This window comes from Gymnogyps californianus, chromosome 5 (assembly GCF_018139145.2).
Source record: "Gymnogyps californianus isolate 813 chromosome 5, ASM1813914v2, whole genome shotgun sequence".
NCBI lineage: Eukaryota > Metazoa > Chordata > Aves > Accipitriformes > Cathartidae > Gymnogyps > Gymnogyps californianus.
In genome coordinates this window covers 52,617,986-52,639,292 of record NC_059475.1, presented here as the reverse complement: position 1 = coordinate 52,639,292, position 21,307 = coordinate 52,617,986, and the positions used below count along the sequence as shown (strand labels likewise).

General features: G+C 37.5%; 1 protein-coding gene across 3 annotated transcripts in view; it reads left to right on the top strand.

Annotated features, from left to right (window-relative positions):
• The first annotated feature begins 881 nt into the window (after window positions 1–881).
• The window catches only part of NRDE2 (NRDE-2, necessary for RNA interference, domain containing), a 35,715-nt gene continuing 15,289 nt past the window's right edge, over window positions 882–21,307 (top strand). Inside the window, exons 1-7 of one of the 3 annotated variants that reach the window (XM_050897973.1) lie at window positions 882–1,025; window positions 8,525–8,633; window positions 10,666–10,893; window positions 13,020–13,169; window positions 14,633–15,095; window positions 15,298–15,700; window positions 19,184–19,317. In XM_050897973.1, coding sequence (XP_050753930.1) covers window positions 947–1,025; window positions 8,525–8,633; window positions 10,666–10,893; window positions 13,020–13,169; window positions 14,633–15,095; window positions 15,298–15,700; window positions 19,184–19,317 — 1,566 coding nt within the window. In that variant the 5' untranslated portion in view covers window positions 882–946. Of the gene's footprint in view, window positions 1,026–7,334; window positions 7,378–8,524; window positions 8,634–10,665; window positions 10,894–13,019; window positions 13,170–14,632; window positions 15,096–15,297; window positions 15,701–19,183; window positions 19,318–21,307 lie in introns of those variants that run through there. The other 2 variants (XM_050897972.1, XM_050897974.1) reach the window with 2 other exon arrangements.

The following is a 21,307-nucleotide window of genomic DNA, read 5'->3' as shown; positions in this document are numbered from 1 at the left end:
CTTGGTTGCTGGCTGGGGTTAAACCATGACACACCTATAGCTTAATCACTACATGAAATTCTGGTCATGCAGTAGTATTAGTGTAGGAGTTAGAAAAACTAAAGACATTCAACAAGGAGAACATTATGGAGTGGCTTTAATATATGAAGAAAAAAGGCAGAATTTTCATTCCAGAAGGGAGAACACTGAAGTGAAATATCTTAACACTGTATAAAATTTTGCAGAGAAAATGAATAGGGACGCTTATTTTTCCTCACAATGCAAGAATCAGGCACTGGGCTTGAGACAAAAAGGAAATACTGTTTCAGACAATATGTAATTAAAAAGTGGAACATCCTGCCCAAGAAGGCACAAAGTGTAAAAGCATAAAAAATTATTTTTCCAGTTCCTTTATAGAGGGCGGGCTCATGGATGCTATTAAACATGATAGGTGACTCCCTGGTCAGGAGGCTAATGAAGGACTGACTGCAGGAGGTTATTTCTTCCCTAAGCCCTTGCAACCGGTGTTTGAGACAGGCTGTCTGGCTAGGTGGGCCTTCAAACATACAGTGGATACTAACAGAAAGGAAGCGTGGCTTCTTACAGCATTCTCCGTTACACAGCTAAGCATTCCAGTCTCGAGATGTTGCTCTACGAGGGAAGACAGGGTGGTGCGGAAGGACAGGCTGGCTCTGGGAACCCCATCCCCTCCTCTTCCCCCAGCAGTTCCCTCCTCCAGTCCCCTTAGTGACAGCGGCGGAAGGCGCAAGATACGCGGAATCCTGGAGAAGGCAGGACACCCGCAACAGCTCCAACACTGAGCCTCTCTTCCCTCAGCAGCCACCGGGCTCCGCCGCCATTTTGGGGGTCGAACTACATCTCCCAGTATGCTCGGCGCCGCGGCGCCATCTTGACCCGCCGCTCCGCGGGGCAGTTCGGGCAGATAGTAGTGGCGGTAAGCTGAGACATGGCCCTGTTCCCGGCTTTTGCCGGTGCCGCCGAGCCCGGGGAGCCCCCAGCCGGCAGCAGCGAGGGCTCCAGGAAAGGTAAAGTCCTGGGAGAACCCTCTTTCCCCCAACAACGCTCCGCGGCCCGGCCTTCGGGAAGCCCTTCTGCTTCCAGTCGCCTCCACACGGAGCCTTCTGCACCGTGCCGGTCCTTCCGCGTACCCCGTCGGGCCCGCTCCCGCCGCCAGCCAGCCCTCCGACGGGATAGCCCGTCCCGCCTGTGCGTGCCCGCGTTGCGGACGGGGCGCGCTCCGCCCCCGCCATGGAGTTGCGGTGTGGGCGGTGCTGCCGCTGGGGCCCGGGACCCCGGCAACGGCGGTCTGTGTCTAGCGCTTCTGGAGGCTTGGGAGCGCGGCAGAGGGGCTCGTCCGCCCGGCCAGCCCCGCCGCTGAGAGCGCTCTGGAGGCGATGTTTCAGAGGGTGGTGTGCCCCTCAGCCCGGGCTTCTCCCTCATGTGCAGAGTACGAGCGTACGTATGGCGCGCACAGGCGTACTCTGCGCAAGGCATGTCGCTGCCGGTTTGAATAAAATTATCATACTTAGGAATAAAGTTACTTTCCGTGAGGTAACTTTGAGGAGAACCGAAATAGGGACATTCCCGTGAAAGTGGTGCTGGCTTCTCATTGGCGGGTTCTCAGGTGTGTGCAGATTTGTTTCCAGCTATCTGCTGGTAGGTGCTGGAGGCATGGCTGTAGAAATACTCATCTTTGAAAAATACGTGCATGTTAACTTTGTGTGTGGTGGAGAAGGTTTGCTTTATGCCGAAAACGAGGTCTTGGTTTGTTTTTTTTTTTTACCGCTAGCCTTGTGTAACTTAAAAAGGCGTTTTCTCGTTTCCTTGCTTATTAAGCCAAATTTTAGTTGTAAAGGATATTTTTTGGAAGGTCATGAGTGAGATTATGATTCAGTTTATCATTTTGACTGTCATGGTTGCTGTCTAGCAAGTTATACTTTTATTAAACTAGTAAAGAACCCTATCTGGTGTATTGCCAAACTCTGAAGTACGCACAACATACATTTATTCTACTGGGAAGTGTTTTGAACTATGCCTTTTGCTTGCCAGCTTCCACCACCCTTGAGTCTGCCCATCATCTAGACACCACAGCAAGGGGAAACACTAAGAGAATTGTATACCTAGGCTAAATTTCTTGTATATTTGGTCCAGTCAGTATGGCGAGTTTTTGAAGCTTGTAGCAATACAGGCTGGGGTTAGCTTCTTGTTCTAACCAGTTCTGCATTATCCCCTGATGGCATTGCAGCTGTTGATAATCAGTCTGCCAGTACAGAGGTGTTCTAGCCGCATTTAGGAGTCTTTCTGGTAATGACACTTGGTGCAGGAAGTAGTGGACATAATAAGATCCCAAATTACAGCTTCTAGGAAGAGAGGAGCTGCTCTGCCAGGCAAAGGTACTGTAAAATTCTCTAGTAGTAACACCTTGCTTATATTTTAAAACTCTGGGAATTTAGCCTTTAGGTTTGTTATGTGTAGTCTGTGTCACTGCAGACCACCTGTCTGAAGATCAAATTACACAGAAAAAGATGTTAAGACTGACTTTCAGATCTAGATTTTAGTTGTTAGCACTGTTTATGAGTTACATTTTGGTCAGCTGGAAGTTTTTTGTATGACAATTATTGACAAAACTTCAAGGAACATAATTTGTTTGGTTTATGTTTTAGCCAATATTGTACTTTGGTTTTAATGACCACATTTCAGTATAAGTTATAAAAATTAAGTGTTAACTCGGAACCACATTTATGGTGGCATATATCAAATTTCACATGTTCAGCTTGTGAGAACCTGAGAACTTGACAGGCAACTTTAGTATCTCTCTGATAGATGGCTCGCTCTCCTCAGAGCTGATATGAAGCCAAAGTCCATCATAATACAGAGATCACAGAGTGTTGTATTTAACATGATATGCAAAACTGAGGTGTCTTTTGCAGTCATTTAGGACTGCTTCATAGTTTTATTGTAAAAGTTGAGGTAATAATGTAAATATGCTGGCCATGTTTCATTCCTCCGACCACCTCTCTCTCATACTCTTACGAACCTTCCTAAACCGTTTACAAATACAAGTGCTGCCTGAAACAGAAGTGTTGCTCTACACTCTTCCTATCCTGCTACATTGCTGAGTTGCAGCAACCTCTAGAGTGCAAAGTAATTTTGTATATGGTTTCTTACAATTATGTTGTCAACCTTAATTAGTTTTTGGTAGAAGATAAATTACAAATTTATCAGTAGCCATGAACAGAGCAGTGGTAATAATTAACCCTACTGATAGTAGTAAGCATTATGCACGGCATTATTCACACTCTGAACTATTCTATAGGTAAGATGATGCAGTGATTTTTGCTGAAAGCAGATCTTCAGGATTCTGAGAGGCAATGAAAGCCTTTGCATAACTCTTAAAAATTGTCTCTGTAGACATGCACTGTAAATTTTTAATTTTTTTTTGGCTTGGGAAGGTATGAAAAGAATGCTATTGGATTGCTTCTACTGTTGTGCTCATAAATGTGAATGGTGGAGTAGAACAATAACAAGTACATGCATGTTATCACAAAAGAAGTCTTTTATCTTTTATTCTTTATGTTCTTTAAGAATGTAAACCTGGTCTGTGAAAATGATAAATTTTTTAGACATCTGACAAGAAAAAATAACAAAAAAATGAAAAAGTAGAGTTTTAAAGTTTGGAATGCATTTTGATGTTTGAAATACTTGTATCCAGCTAACTGATTCACTGGAAATTATTTACAAGGAGGTTTGGACTTGTGTAATGGAAAAAATTGTTCAGTTCTTTCCAGGGTATTAGGTCAGTTTGATTAAATTGTTCAGAAAATGCTGTAGTTGGAGAATTCTAAACATTTCCTTGGTGTATCCACAGAGGCATATTGACTGTGCTACAGGGGTTGGTTCTTGCAGTGTGATTCTTCAATGTTTTAAAAATGCAATTTGATCTTATCTGCTCAGGTAGAACCAAGCTAGTGGCACAGTCAGGGAATTAATGTTTATGACTCCATTTCTCAAGGTGAGTTTTCCTTGGAGGCCCTAAAACAATAATTTAAAATACAAAAAGTAAACCTTATTCTGCTTGTGCTCACTGTTGTAATCATATTGCACCAAGTTAGTGAGTGACTTCACATCTAGGGAAAAACAGATACTTTCAGGTAAAGTTAAGTCAAAATGACAGCTTGGAAGTTCGTTTCTAATAGTTAATGCTGATAGTAGACATTATTTTGCTCTATTTAAGGCAGATTTCCTATGGAAATGGATCTCATGCATGCTTGCTGTGCACCTGTCCGCCAGCCTACTTCCTCAGTATCTCTCTTCCTCCTCAGGAGTTTTAACCCTTTCAGTCAAATTTGTTGTGGTGGGAGAGAGAAATCGCGAAAGTAGAGGAGGTCTGTGAAAATCCACATTTGCGTAGGAAAGATAAATCTAGATAAAATGCCACTGCTGCGAGAGAGGCTGTAACATGAATTGAACTGTTATCAGGATAGATGGGCTTGGCAATGAGCATCTGTACGTTAGCCAACTAATAAACATCTTTGGAGATCACAATCTGACACAGCACAGGCTGCCTCTTGCCTAGCCAATAATTAAGGGATGTGGCAAAGTACTGTAGAAGGGTCTAGAGAACCCAGATAATTCCTGAAGCTATGGCAGTGGTGGAGAGTGTAAAAGATGGAGAACACAACTCAGAAATCCAGGCTTCAGCTTTTTGAGAGCTGCAGGATTAATTTACTGGGAGGAGGAGAGGAATGAAAATTTTGCCAACTCTTTTTATTTAACAATATGGTTCTGGTTGTAGAACAGCCTTTTAAACACAGAAATATAAAGATAACTGCTTTCCACTCTTCTGCCAGTTCAGGTGTAGCCTGTTTTGTTTAAAGTGTGTTTTGTGCCTCAGGGAAATTTATATGGTTGGTCAGCCCCATATTTTATTGTGTCTTCTAAAATGGCTGGAGCTTTACTGCTTTCTTTGTTTATTTTCTTCTCTGTTCATTTTGTCAATGTGATCAATAATGTCATTTTAAAAAGAAATGTATCAGTTGCTTTCTATTTTTCAGTTTTTAAGACTGAAGCTCTTAGTGCTGCTAGGGATCTGTATCTCCATTTGGAAGTTATTTGGCACTGTAGTGCCATAAGGCTCAAGGTTATAAAATTTAGCATACTTGTATGCAAACATTTTTTTCCTAGTTTGGGCTGGTCTGTATCTAAAGTGTTTACAGCGATGAATAACATTAAAAAATGCATTATCTGCGTTAGTCTTTGGGGAACCTGATATTATGCCCTTGAAATCACTGAAAAGCTTGTTTTGATGCATACAGCATTTTAAAAGACCTTAGATCAAGATCTTAAAAGTTAAACATCTTAGACTTTTTTTCCTGATGGTCTGAATATTGTAAGTCTTGAATTCTGAATTTTGTCATCAATGGCTCTGTATGACTGAAGGCAAATTATTTAACTTCATTCTGCCTTCAAGCTTACTTTTTAAAAAAATGTAACTCAGTGGTTAAGTGTCATAAGTTTTAGTATTAATATATTTCAAGTGATTTTTGAACCATAATTCTTCATTCAAATCAATACAAAACTACCTTACAATAAATTTATTTCTACCAAAAAATAATACTAGTAAATGATGTATTACACATTACAAAGGGAAACAATAATTTATTAAAAAGAAGAGAAGCTCAAAGGCTACAGAGAATGTCTTTGTGCCTGAAGTATGTTATTGGAGATCTGGCCAAAGACCAATTAAGTTTCCTCTATCTTTGGAACAGATATAATAATTTTAAGGAGATCTGTCTGGCCAATAAGTTACAGCTTTGTGCTGTTATGTGATGCACCTTTACACCAGAGACTCTGCCAACCAGTAAATTTTTGTTTTGTTAGGTGGACCTGGGTAATAAAATGCAAATCAAAACAAAGATGGATTTTTTTTTTAAGGGAATTAAATGTCTCCTTTATTTCTGTAAATAAATAAAAGGCCTTATGCACAGATTAGTTACATTTACTGAACTCTGGAGTGCTTTGGGCCGTTGTACTTTCACTGAATTTGTCTATGTTTAAGGAAGACCAGAGTGTGACCAGTGGAAAAACATTGTAGGGTTGCAGTTTGCTCATGCGTTCCTTTACACACCGTCCTCGTTACCAAAATGAGCAGAAATAATTGAATATAAGGAAGATAATTTTTAAAATCAATATCCCATTTAATAAATATACCTCAAAAATCTTGGGTATAAAGCAGCACTCGGTATACTGTGACATGTATATTGAATTATTATCTCCAATTTGATTATGCAGTTATCAGATGTATGAATTTATTTAACTCCTGTGTGTTTTAAGTATGTAATGGTTACAGAATTATCCATGAGAAAAATTTGGCTATTTTATGGAAAATACTAAATACAATTCTTCTAAGAACTAGTTCTGATTTTAGGTTGGTTCTTAATACATCTCTTACAGGATTGAAATAAGAAATTCACTTATTGTTGCATAACACTTTATTCCCCAGCAGGGGGAATAATTATTTTGATAGGCGAGTGAAATGTTGCTTGGGTATTATCCAGCATAAATCTTTCTCCTTTAAGCTCACCAAAGGTTTTGGAAGAATGCTTTGTGATAGATTTACAGTTTTAGAATCATAGACACGTACTTAAAATGAAGGCATTTGTGCCAGGATGGATTAATTTAAATTAAATAGTAGATTTTTATCGTATTTTAAATAGGCGAGTAAGGATCGCAATTTTAAGATTTCAATTTTTATTCTAATTTTACATTAATATATCTATATATCTTAAGCATTTTCCGGGGCGGGGGGGGGGGATCTCATGTTGATTTGCAACAAAGTAGGCTAGTGTATTTGCCTTAGGTTTGGTGATTCTGATTGCCAGGCAAAAGGTTACAATAATACACATATATATTATACAGCTGAATTTTTATTTTTCAGTCTCCATCCTATGTTTTGGTGAGCTGGGAAATGGTGCGTAGCAGTGTTCTGTGGCGTATTGTTTGGGGCACTTGTGGGAAGTGTGTTTTGGTCCTGACAGTGCCATGAATTGCGGGCTCTCCTCTGCACAGAGGTGGAGGTTCAAGACGAACCAGGGAAGGTGGTCCTCCCCACAGGGCCTTTGGTAGCAGAGGCAGTCTCTTGGGAAATGCGAACTGGAGCTTTGCTTGATTGCACGTACTTCTTGATGAGTTTAACTTAGGTTGACAAACTGTTTTGCAGCCTGCTCCATTTTAAATCCTTTTGTGGACAACAATTCAGGGACATCAGACAGAAGAAAGAATTTTGGTATGAAGAGCTATTTCTGAAAGAAATACTTTAGAAGGAGGAGAGATGTATGGCTTGGCAGACAATGAGTTCATGCTATTTAAGGATTAGAGGTCAGTGTAGTCAAAAGCACAAAGACAAGAGTGTGACAGGAAGAACACCGAGGCAAAAATGGTTGTAAAGAGCATGGAGAACAGGCAGGGAGATCACATTTGTTCCTTTTGTTGTTATCTCCTGTGGTCTGGCATCAGAGAGGCCGCTGTTAAATTCTGTGCTTATGCAAAATAACATTTGTTGTTTAATATGTTAGAAAATTCCACATATTTAAAAGAATTCTAGGAATGAAATCTCTATGAAAATTGTTATAGAAGTTTTATTATCAGTAAAATTATGGCAAAAAATTCCCCCTCCACATCCTGTCAGTATCTGATCTTATCTGATGACTGAAATGGCTGAGGTCTAGATGCAGAATGCTTAATGCTGACTAATATATCAAAATTAGCATCAGTTAGCCTTTTTTCACACTATTTAAAAGTCTGATGGTATTTCAGTGGTTAGAGAACTGAGCATCCAGTGACACGTTTTGACCTTGTATAAAACAGTTGAGTTTTTATCAGTAATGGGTATCCCTATCAATAAAATCGTGTTAAAAATATTTTCCATACAGTGAGTAAAGTACATTTTTGTAAGTTTGCATAAGTTGTATTGCATTCATTAACTACGTCTTTCATTTAATTATGCCCTTTGGTAATTTTTCAATTTTACTCTTTAAATATGTAAATATCTATACTATATATTGTATATAATAATTATAATTAATATAAAGTATATGAAGATACATTAGAAGATCTTATATAATTATGCATATATAAGATATTTATACAATATAGAAATATATAAAGTTAGAATTTTTACGTGGTAAAAATCAATATGGACAGATTTGTTTTGATAAATTATATAGCAGTGTATGAAATGTATTATCTGCTTTCAGTATGAACTTTTAAGTAGTATTATATAGTGGGTTTTTTAAAGCTTAGATTGATGCCAGGGGAAGATTCCAGCTCCTAAATATTTTACCTCATTACAACCTAATGTTCTGCTAAATGGAAATTTCATGGACTGCTTTCAGATATGCTCAATTATTACACGACTTAGTGACATTTGCTGTGAATTTAGCTGCCTGCTGACTAGATTAACCCCCAACTTTAAAAAGCACAGCAAGCTAATTTGTATTGATCTCACACTTTTCTTTACCTGCAGAATTGGACTGGCTTAGTAACCCAAGCTTCTCTACGGAAGACGCACTATTACTGCATCAGCGCACTACAGAAGTTGCAAGTGTCATCCCTGAAAAATCACCACTAACAAGGTAGAATATACTTCAGTATCTTTTAAAATAGCATCTTTCTTTTGTCCTGCTTATCTTTTGTTATGTGAGACCAAAATCAGGAGCTTTTAGGGCTGCTTTTCATTCCACTGTTCAGTATTTAAAAAGGCCTGAACTGAGTCATATATAAAAGTATGAATAATGCTTCCATGTCCTTTACCTTAAAATAGTGAGAAATTATACTTATGCAATTACATTCCCATTTTCTTTTTCTCACAGCTGCATTTAAATCATTATTATTTTGGAATGGAAAGGGAACTGAATGATCATGATTCTTCATTAGCTTTTGGATGTCCTAAGTGACCCTTGAAATAATGTAAAGATTAAGCATCATCTTTGTGATTTCTCTGTGAAAACCAGTTCAATCAGCCATTTCACAGTCGAGTTTTTTACTTTTTAAAAACTAGTTGAAGATGTGAATTAATGAAATATTACATGTATCAAGTTGTGCAGCTGTGTAGAACATGCTGATCACTGAAGTGGGTGATTATATTCTTTTACAAAAATGAGCTTTAAGCAGCCATGTTTGCTGAAGAACTAGTTTTAACACCTTCACTAGAATAGTTGCTATATTTGTCATATCTACACTATAACTAGCACTTAATAATTAATGGAATCAAGTTACAGTTGCCAAGTTCAAAAACTTAGTCACCCTTAATTTGATACAAGCTCCTCTGTTTACAATGACTGTTGGTGGTCATGATAGAGAACGTCTTTATAATAACAATCACAGCTGAATACATCTTTTTGTATATGTATTCTTACGTTTACATGTATTGTGTGATTGAAATGCAATCACTGTTCTGTTTATCAGTCACATATTCTGCTTATGTTTCTTCAAATCTTTTCAGGACTTTAATGTCATAAAGCTAAGGAATTCACAAATTACCATTCAGATAGAATGACATAGTAAACCCACCATATTTAATTACTCTTTGAAAAAGAATTTGTCAAAAAAATAGTATACAGAGAAGTGTTTGATCTCTTTGTTACTAGGGTACATTCTCAATTCAATAAAAACTAATTACTCCAACCTAGTTGGTGGGTTTTGGGGGTTTTGGTTTGGTTTTTTTTTGTTTGGGGGAGTGTGTGTGTGTGTGTTTTAAAGGCCTGCTGGTGGTTCTCCCATGGCTTCTTTTTTCTTAGTGCCCTTAAATAAATTGTGTAAGGTTTTGAGGTGCCTTGCTTCTGAAATGCTGCATTTTCTTTTATTGACATGTTAGGAACACTGAGACTTGTTGCTCCTTTCTTTTATTGAAAGATTCCAGAAAACCTGTGTGAAAAGAGCTTGTGCTTTAACTAAGGGTTAGAGAAGACCTCCATTATTTCAGTTGATTATTAAGTATGGGAGTGTATGTAGTATGTACAATGATATACATGTGTTTTGCCAAAACTATCTGTCCTTTGTGTGATCTCTCAGTAAGTCAGTTGTCTATTGCATGTAGTGTTTGTTACTACATTCTATTACATTATAACATTAATTCAGTGGTCATAAAACACTGTTCCTTGATTGGTGAGATTTGAATTTCTAATCTGGAAGTGATTTTCAAAGTATGTTTTTGATATTTCTTATGTAAATCATAAAGAAATAAGGAAAAAAAGTGCAGACTTTTTTCTTGTGCAGGTCACCCTGAAAGATTTCTCATCCTTTTAGCTTGACCTGAGTTGTGTTAGCAAAGTTAGGAAATTTTATCAGCTCAGTCATCTTCTTTAACGTGGCGATGATAACAGATGGATATTTATACAGATCACACATCAAAATGCCTTTGACAATTAAAACTTTTAAGACTGGTTGTCAGTAATTCCAGCAGCTGAAAAAGTAAAGATAGTTGTTATTTAATGCAGATTTATATCACTTTCATTCTATGTCTTGCTGCTAACTCTCTACTCCAAAAATACAGGGAGAATAAAGGTAAAGGGTAAAATGATTCTGAACTTTCTTATGGTGGTATTTCTTTACAGTTTTACTACTTAGATATCTAGGTATATATAGATACATGTACTTGTTTCCAAGCAGGACTACTTCAAGATCAGAGTTGTCAGGGGAAAGTGATACAGATGAGAGTCTGAAACAGTCAGGTAAGAAAAGGAGAAAGAAAAAGAAAAAGCATCACCACTATAAGAAGACAAAAAAGAAAACCAAAGGGGACTCCAGTAGCAGCGAGTCAGACCTGGACACTAAGCACATCAAGGACAAAGCCGAAGGAAGTGGCAGAAATCACGAAAAGGAAGCAGCAGCAAAGTACGTATTCATTAATGCTGTGCAAGATGTAAGTTCATTGTGTTCTTTTACTTGTCTCCTCAACTTTATGAATGAAATTCTTACCACTGGTGGGTCATTTTTTTCTAAGCTATGTATGACTAAACCTGCATTCAAAGCAATGAAAATAGAATTAGAACCACTTGTTTAATCATATCTGAAAAATTATGACTAAAATGTTCTGTGAAGTACTGTTCTACAGAACAAAGCACGGTATGGTGGTAATAAAGTATATTTTTAAAGACATGTGGAGGCTTATGTTGAGTTTTTGTAATCATCTTGTTTTCTTTCAGGGATCTTCCTTGGGGAGAGTTTGAAGAGAGATTGCATTAAACATTATTCTTAATTAGTGCAGAAGTCTTAATATACGGCTGTGTTTGCCTTGTAATATAACTTCCTCCTCACACAGTTAACATTTCCTTTTTTTCATATTAAGACAAAGTTTGTTGTACTATTCAACACTTCTTTTATGTCCAGCCATTTATTACTCTATGCTGTGTGCTTCATACTTCTTGCTCATAGTACATCTAGATGGGTATTTGAACAGTTGGAATTGTTTTGCTAGATCTTTTTTGTTAATTCCAGGAGCTCTCTAAAGTACCGTGTAATTAGTGGAGGTGTCATTTTTTTATGGAACAAGAAAATAGGTATGTAGTGACTAGCATGATCTTTGAGCAGTAAAAGAGGTTCTGTGAACGCACTGAGTATTCAAGTGTGGTGTACCTAGCTGTACTTTTCTCAGTCTGTTAGGTTTTGATCATTTCATTCAAAGTGGCCTGATCTAACTGGCTGTGTAAGGCAACTTTCCCTGGTTCTCATCATGTTTGCTAGTTTGAGCAGCCATTTTGCCTCTCTCTGATTGCCTAGTTCCTGTTTTTTCTTTAGCACCAGCAGCTCTGGCTCTCATTCACAGCATTGTAGCTGCTGCTGGGGACAGAGTGAGGATTTGGTGACATTGAGGGATTGTTGTTACAGCTGGGTGTAGTCCAGGCATTCCTTGACTTTCCCCCAATTTACTACTTTTCCCAAGGCAGATTAACCAGGAGCTGAGAGCACAGGCTTGTAGGCATGTGTGTATGCCAAGGGATCTTAACATTGTTTCCCTGTGGAAGAACGGCAGTGGAGCTGGAGGTATTGTCTGATACCTCTAGCCACACTCACCTCCTCCCTTCTGAAGACTCTGTTTTTGGCTTGTTGTGGCTAAGGCTTACTTGGCCGTGAGGAAGCACAGTAAAAATCATTGGGATGCTAAGACCATTCTGCTATGCTCAGTCACTCTTGTCTTTGCTGGAAGGGTGTCTGGGCTGGATGGAAGGGACTTACGTGTTGAACCTGGTTCATCAGCTGTTTGCTAGACTGGGCCAACCAGCCAGTGCTTTGCCCAAATGAAAGGGTTGAAGTTCTTTCAGGGTGTTCATTTTTACTTCTTTCTGTAAATTGATGGTACTGAGAGAATACTGAGTTTTCAGGAGACTGTTTTTGAAACCTGAACCACAAAATTGCTCTAAATGCAATAGGTCTTGTGAAATTTTAGAAAGCTTCTCAAGACTATAAAACTCATTTACTAAGTTATGTATTTGTAACATGAATTTGGATTGGAAGTTCGTAGTTGTCTATGGTTCGGAGACAGGTGGCAAGTTCCACTTAAGTTCATTTGTATAACTGTAATCCATAAACCACTTTGCACACTGTTTTATCAAATGCATGGGTGTAATTACAGCTAATCAACATAATCCTCTCACAGATTATCCTCTTTTTCTTAATTGTAGCATCTTAATAAGACAAAAGTAAATTTTAGAAGTAGTAATATATGGCTTTTAGATTATAGTTTGCCAAGCAATTGATTGGTTAAATCTGGTTATTACCTTTCATAATCGTAAATCCAATTTTTGGAAGTGCAAGGAGTGTTCGTGTTTTGTTTTGATGGTCCTATTAGTGTATTTCTAGTTAGTTTTTTCCGTATGTGTGACTGACTGCAATAATGGATCACATACCATGACTTTGAGTAAATTAAATTATTATGAACTACAGAAACGCAATGTTTCCTGGGTTTTCTAAATGCTGAATATGTGCACAAATGCTTAGAATATACTTGTCCTTTTCTGCAGTCTAGATAAGAAAACATCAAACCTTACCGGCAATCGCTTTGTTTGGCTTGATGATATCCAGGCTTTCACAGAAGAAACCTTCAGAATAGACAAGAAACCAGACCCTGCAAACTGGGCCTACAAATCCCTGTATCGAGGGGACATAGCAAGGTACAACATGTTGGTTTCTGTTGGTATTCAAACTATCACAGAGTCACTGTCTCAAAAATTTCACAGCCATGCTCAAGTTAATGAATCTTATGTAGAAGATGAGAAAATAAAATAACTGAATAGTTTATTTAAAAATTTGACTCTGCATTGGGCATAAATATCTTAAAAGGCAAAAGATGCCATGAAATAATGGGAATAAAGTGCATGATTTTCGTTTTTGTGAAAACATTCTATGTGTAGTAGACTGCAGGCATGTGAACTTGTAGAACTGCTGTCTGGATGTGGCAGCATGGGGCAGATTCAAAAGCATGATTTTGAGGTCAGAAATCCCAGGCTCTGTTATAGATCATCTTTAGGCAAGTGCCCCTTTTGATCTATTGTTCTGTTTCTGTGTCTGAAAGGGAAATGAAGGTACTGATTATTTCATGCTAGATTTGTCAAGAGGTTTGCTTACTTGAGTAGTTTGATATCCTTGCAAAAAAAACATACAGGTACTTTCTTAGCAAACAGATTCTGTGTTAGATCACCCAGACATTGTACCAAAGGGTATCTATCTTGTGCATTGCTACATTTCAAATGAGTATAGATGAAATTGCATATTCAGTAATTCTCTGCATTAATGGAGAAGCCCATCTAAAGGAGCATACACTGGGCTCATGCATTATGTACGTACACTTACTTCTTGATGTTCTCAAGGAAAATTGTTTACTATATATAAAAAGTAATTATTTGTGGAGGAGGGAGAATTTATGGGTTTTATTTTTGTAGTGTATGTACCTTTGCAGTAAAATTGCCTGGTTACAATCCATTCCAATTTTCTGCCACCTTTGGATTGTCAGATATTGTTTGAGTGTTATTGAGTTGAAAAGTGTTATTTTAGCATTGCACGTCACTATTTCTGCCACTGAAATGACATTCTTGGTAATATTTTAAGATGGTATTTTCCTTCCTTAATCTATAGGATTATTGTGGCCTTTATGAGCCTGTTCTGTCTTTCCTCTCCACTCCCCTGCCCACTTCTTGGCATATAAAATGGATAGAGGCTTAGAGATACAGAAAGATATTACTGGACTGAACTACTGGTATCTGATTTTTCTGTTTAAAATAGTCTAATCTAAATAGCCTCAAATAATGCTGTCTGTTGTTTTTTCTCCAGGTTTGTCTACATGGCTTAAAATGATAGGAGCAAAAAAAAATTTTCTTTCTGCTGAGTATGACAGATATTGTTGAACTCAGAGGAAGCTTAGTATGATAATAAAAGTTGTGATGGCACTGAAAAAATATGTAAATGGAAGCCTTAAATAAGGAGAAAGTTACCAAGTTCTTACACTTTTGAAGGTCTATGCAAACGTTATTTAGGTCAATTTGAATTAAAGTACTTCTTCCATGCTTTCTTTCAAAAAGGAGGTATCTTTTTCTAACCTGTGTTTTAGATGATGTTTAATTGTATTTTTCCTTCTAAGATATAAAAGGAGAGGTGACTCCTGTCTTGGCATAGATGCAAAGAAACAGTGTATAACTTGGGACAGTTCTGCATCAAAAAGGAAGCAATTACAGAGGCGACCTGAGCGCTATTTCACAAAGAACAATGTGAAGATGCTGAACACAGATGGGATTCCTGTTTCCAATAGAAGTTCTCCATCTGACCCAACTGCTTTTATACCAGTTTTCCAAATGGAAACTGATAATCCTTCCGACCCAACGGAAGTAAATCCTCTTGGGATTTATGATCCATCAACTACAGTGTGGCTACAAGGAAAAGGGTGCAAGAGTGCAGACCATGAGCCTGTAAATACGCAGCAAACAATTCAAGAGCCTGGGATAAATGTTAACTCCATTCTAATGACAAAAGTGGAAGAACATAACAAGAAAGTCAGAGAAAACCCAAGAGATATTAATGCTTGGATGGAATTTGTTTCTTTTCAGGTATGTGTTCTGACAGACCTGGTTGCTTATTATAAGTAATAAATACATGAACATTATATTGTAGTTTCATTTGTTTAGGACTGTATATCTTCTGTTGGTGAAGAATGAGCTGTTAATTCATCTTCACAAATGTCAGCATTCTTCTCGTGATTCTAGTGATGATTATTCCTAATGTTGTAATGATTTTTATTTTTGTTTTAAGGATGAATTAATGAGAGGACCTAGCCCTTATGCCAGTAAGGGAGAGCAGGAAGTAAGAAGAAAATCACTGAAGTTAATCTTAGAAAAGAAACTGGCTATTTTAGAGAGGGCAATTGAAAGCAATCCAAGTAATGTTGATCTGAAACTTGCCAGGCTGAAGCTTTGCACAGAATTCTGGGAACCACCAGCTTTGATCAAAGAATGGCAGAAGCTAATTTTCTTACATCCCAATAATCCGGAGCTATGGAAGAAATATCTCCTGTTCTGTCAAAGTCAGTTCACTACCTTTTCTGTTTCAAAAATCAATAGTCTCTATGGAAAGTGTTTGACTACATTGGCAGCTGTACAGGATGGCAGCATGGTATCACATCCTCTACTGCCTGGCACAGAAGAAGCTATGCTAGGTAAGGTTCTTTCTATTTCATGTTATGGTCAGAACGGTCTTCACAGGAGTTGACTACATTCTCTATAAGAATAGATTTTCCTATGTATTACAGGAAGTTTTTATTCTCTTCAAAAGGCCTAGCATCCTGATTTCTTAGCTGAGAATTAAAGCAGATATTCCAACCAAACAGGGATATAGCAGATGCTTTTCTTCCCCAGGAGAGTTTCTGATATAACATCCAGTAAAGTCTAATGTGCTGAGCGGTTAACAGTATAAATGCAAAGGCTGGAGAATTGTAGCCAACAGTCAAGAGGTGTGCTTTTATCTTTGAAAAATGTTTGTTTAAAAAAAAAAGGTTGGCTTGTGAAAGAAACAATTATCTCTGGTTCAAAAGTTTTATAGTTAATTACTGTAATCCAGAAAAGAGAAGGGACATGGGAAGTCTGATGTGAAATCTTCTTGAGCATCCCGGTTCATAGATCGAAAATTCTAAACTGTAATACCGTGTAATCATGCTTTTTGTATTTATTGTATGCATATATCTAGTACTTATAATTTATTATATGATTATCCCTGGAAGGAAAAGTAGTCAGATGGTTAGGATGCTGGACTGGATCCAGGGAAGAAATGAGTTCATGCTCAGTTCTGGCATGGGCTTTAAATTTGTTTGGAGCTAAATGACTTAGCCTATCCCATTTCAATTTTGCTTCTCTACCTTGGGGGGTCATTGTGATTATTAATCTATGAATACGCTGAGGAGGGGGAAATACTAGTGTCACCATGAATATGTTCAGTTTTTTTTTTTCCTTTTAAAATTTGTTTTAAATCTAGAGGAGACTATTATGAAGCAGTCCACATTTCTTCATGTGTGGCATAGTCCAAGGAACCTCTATTTTTATCCAAGTCTTGTAACTGCTGTTTGAGCAATGATGCTATCTGTTATGCAATATCCAGTCTGGACTTACAGATTGAGATGCTGGGTTACAAATTAGTTTCAGGTGTTCAGATCTCTTATGGTCTTCGGTCGATTCATCTTGGAAGAAGTGCTGTAAATGAAAAATCCTGTGCTGGCAGGTGGATATTGTACTGCCTGAGAGCTTCTAATTGCTTCTACTGTCTCTGATTTCCAACACTTCAGTCACTTTGTACAATAACCACAATGAATGATTCTCAGGACAAATGTTTTATTCAGCATCTATTTTTTTTCAAAGAGGAAGGTTTTTCTTTCATTTTGTTTCCCTACCCAGAACATACTTGACTCATTAAATACTGTTTGTGAACTGCTATAAGAAATTTGTTTTTTTTTAATGGAGTTCCTTTAACTAGTTAATGATATTAGATTGATTGACATTTTTCAAAATACTTGTTTGCTGGCAATGTCTATAGATAGGTTAAAATGAAAAGGAACTCAGCTTCATTTGTGTTTTCTGTTCCACTCAATGTCTTGTTGTTCTGTATTATAATAGGCTATAGTGATTTGTTTATGAACACTGTTGAGGGTTTTGGTTTGTTGTGTGTCGTCGTGTCCGTCCCCCCCCCCCCCCCCTTGGAATTCAAATGATGGGAGTGGAGAAGTTTCCAGTGGGGAGACTTCTTGATCTGAGATTTTTTTTTTTTAGTGAATCAACTATCTAATTCTTGGGCTGAATTTGAACTGTCAATGTACTTATTAGGAAGATTACCAAATTGTTTGTTAAGATAAATATACAAAGAGTTTCATAAATTAATTATAAGATGAGTAGCAGTGTAGATGTACGGTAGGCTTGTATCTTCAACCTTTGACGTTTGCTAATGACAAAGTGTAAGAGCTAATTTTAAATAGTGGTGGACTATGCCATCTAGTGTTCAATTCAGTAGGCAGTACTATCTGCTTGGAAATAGGTGGGTGTTTTTTTAAAAAATGAAATTTAAGAAAGCAGGTAAAAATTAATTTAAAATTATAGATCAATTTTTACTTAAATTTTGAGATAACGATTCGTAATATTTTAAGTTTACTAGGAACTGTTAATATAAAGCAGATGAAGGTAAGCATTCTTAAATTTTGCTGTGGAAAGGGAATCCTATTTTTCAAATTATACTTAATGGTTGGGAAGAAACATCCTTATCTTCTAGGTCAGTTCAGCTGCAGAAGTGTCTTAGCATCATGGACTGAATTAAGTATGTATTCATGCTAGGACAACTTTTTCAGTGTCAGTTGCATGCAGTGCCTAAATTGGTTAAAATACTTTGGAAGATTCTATTACATACTTAAACATACTTTTTGTTGTTTAAATATCTTCAGAAATCTCAGAGTCTTTGTTATCAGAAACAGTCATTGACTTTTCAGGAAAATCAGATGAAATGCCTAGTTTGTATATTCTAGCTGAATTCAAATTTTTATGCGCACACATCTGATGTAAATCTGAATACAGGTAAAAGGAGTAAATAATTTGCCGCTTTTTAGTATTAAAAAATAAGATGATCGTTAGAAGCAATTGATGCTAACCTGTGTTGTTACACGCGTGTATCTAGACACTTAAATATTTTGATTGTTTAAACCCCTCCAAAGCCAATGCATTTAGTGAAGAAACAGTAGTTTTTGAAGAACTGTTTTCAAAACTGTCAATGAATTATTTAAGTCTTGATTTATGGGGTTTGGGTTTTTTTGCAAGCCAATTAAGATTATGATTTAAAGCAATTTGGGTTTTGAACAGCCACTGTTTTGTTAAGATTTGACTGTAATTTGGAGTGATGGAATATCTCTGAAATGTCCTTGAACTGCCTAGTAATAGAGGTGTTTATAATACCTGTTATTTCTCCAGCTCTTTTATTTAAGACTCTCGTTGCAAATATATGAATAGAAAAACTGAGGCTTTCCTTCCCTTTTTAAGCTGAGACTTGAGGCTCAGTGCGTAGTAGGGATATGGCAGTGATTACAGAAATAATTTGTTGAAGAGCAAGGGATAGGACTCTACTGTCAAGCAGTAATACTTTGACGAAAAGACTGGGCTTCTCTTAACTGAGTTCTTATGTAAAGGAAAAGAAAATGGGAATGACAGTTGGAATGAAAATGGTATATTACCAACATATTACCAATGTAACTATCTCATGCAAACCTGAGACAAAAAGGATTTTTGTTGTAATTGCTTACTGTGTGAATTGTAATAATGCCCAGCATCTTCAAAGAGGGCTCTGACCTACTCTGACAGCTGTTGGATAAACTGAAGTTGGGACCATTGCGTATAACTTTTATTGATCAACAAGGACAGTGCATGTGTGGCTTGAATAAAGTGTCGTCTCTTTGGCGCATTTAAAGTGGGAGGTCTTAAAGTTAATTAAACTACAACAATTTTGACATGCATTTGTGCTAGTTACTCCCTGTGTTTTGGATTTTGATACTGTTCCAAAACAATTATGCTCTACAGCACTTCATATATGTCTTTTGTATATTTGTGAACTGTAATAAAATACTTGCAACAAAATTTATTTGAAATATTAAAATTTTATTTTCTTTACTTTACAGCTATATTTATTCAGCAGTGCCACTTTCTGAGACAGGCTGGCCATTCTGAGAAAGCAGTGTCTTTGTTTCAGGCTCTGATTGACTTCACCTTCTTTAAACCTGACAGTGTAAAAGATCTGCCAACAAGGGGACAGGTAGCAATTTCCATTTAAATGGGTGTATGTCCTTGTGCATTACAGAGAATGCTGTAACAGAAAAATGTTGATGATTTTTTAAGGACATAGGGACATATTTTGAATCACAACTTACTTTGCAGTTCTTCAAGGTGATGCTTGCATTGGAAAAATGCTTGTGGGTCCTCTGGAACTACATGCCAAATGGCTGCTTCTACTGTATATAATGGAAGTGTGATAACCAGTCATTTCATGTCATCTTTTTTACTAATTAAAGATAGAAAAAAAACGAGCTGGCTGACCAATGTCTGTGTCTAGTTAGCACTTCCCCTGCTTCCTTTCCCCAAAACTGCTGTTGTTTTGTTACTGTTGATGGAGAAAGCTGATAGGACCTATAATCTCTTTCTGTTCTAGACAGTTCTTGCAAGCATCTTAGGTTCTCCGTTATCTGTTGTTTGCAGTAGTTTTTTGATGGCTACATTAGGAACACCTTCATGCTTTAAAGTATCTTTTATTTGACCCATGAGATTCCATTCAGCTTATTCTGTTAAAGTACTAAATCACTTTTTCTCTTGTTTTGCTCAGGAGAGTGTTGGGCATGCACCCCAATAATAATCAGTAAGTTAATATTTAGAGGGGGCTGTTGCCAGTGTAGCATCATCCCACTGAATTGTCGGGAGCTGCTTCCTTTTTAATGAGTGGTAGGGAGGGCCAACAGTTAGGCAGCGGGCGACCGTAAAGGACAGAAATTGAATTTCCTTCTATTGCCTCACCTTCTTCCTCAGCATCTACTACTGAGGCTCCATTTTTTGCTCTCTAGATTAATGCTGTTACCCACCAATGGAGCAATCTTGTAGTTTAAATAATAGTGGTGTCCTCTTAAAGAGCCAAAAGTTTAGAGTTCATTCATAATTATCACGCAGGATGGGAGATTTGGTATAGTTACACAGATAAAGCTTGAGTTACACTTCGAATCATTTGAAAAACTGCAAGATTATCTGTAGTGTTTAAAAACTCTTAAAGCAGGATGGAAAGGAACCTCAATTTAAAAGGACAGTGTTTAGGTTGGAAAGTGCAGTTCTTGAAAATAGGGAAATGCCAGATTTACAGCTGATTGCACATTCTGCCCTCTTACAGAAGCGTTATGACTCAATCTTGAATTACTTGTTTCCGTACTGTTTTCACAGTTCATTTTCTCACTTGGAGCAGAGAATAAATCCATGAGGAGCAGAGTTAGATTTTGCAGTTGCTGTAAGCCCTGCATTTTCTGATATATTGATGCTTGATTTTTCTTAGAGTAAATTTTATTGTTAATATTTGTGTTAACAGTCACATCTCAATGTCCAAGCCAAGGTTTGGTACACAGCAGAAGCATGTAATAGGAGAGAGATGGTCATTAGAGCTAAGTATACACAAAGCAGGGGAGGAATTGATGAATCTAAAGATGACAGATTGCATACAGGCAGTGACAAAGTCGGGACTAGAACCCTGCACTTCTGATTCACTGGAAGGTGCGCTGAAGTTATTTACCACCCTGAAACCTGAGAGATGAAAGGCCTTACTGATACTTTCCTCTTGTCTTCAGTCCAGTCATATTTACATCCAACTGTAACATTTTGATTTGACTGTAGGTGTATGATTGTCTGAATTATCATTCCATTAGCCAGATTCTTCATGGTCCCATGGAAGACAGGGAGGAGGGGAGATTTGGTTTCTGAAAGCCACATCTTGGGGACTTTGGATCCTTATCCTTGAAAGATCTGTATAGGACATTTGGCACAAAAGTCATTTGCTTTCTTTAAAACCTCATACCTTTTAAAAACAACCTTTGTGTTCATGAGAAGAGCTGATGACCATCCTGCTGTGCCACAGGCATAATTGAAATACTCAGTTGTTCCTGCTGATTCTTAAGCAGCATCTAACAAAGTCTTCAGATACAGAAGTTGAACCCAGATAAGTGATTGTAGGGTCAGGAAAACCTGAGTTGACGCAGGTAGTTTCTATACAACAG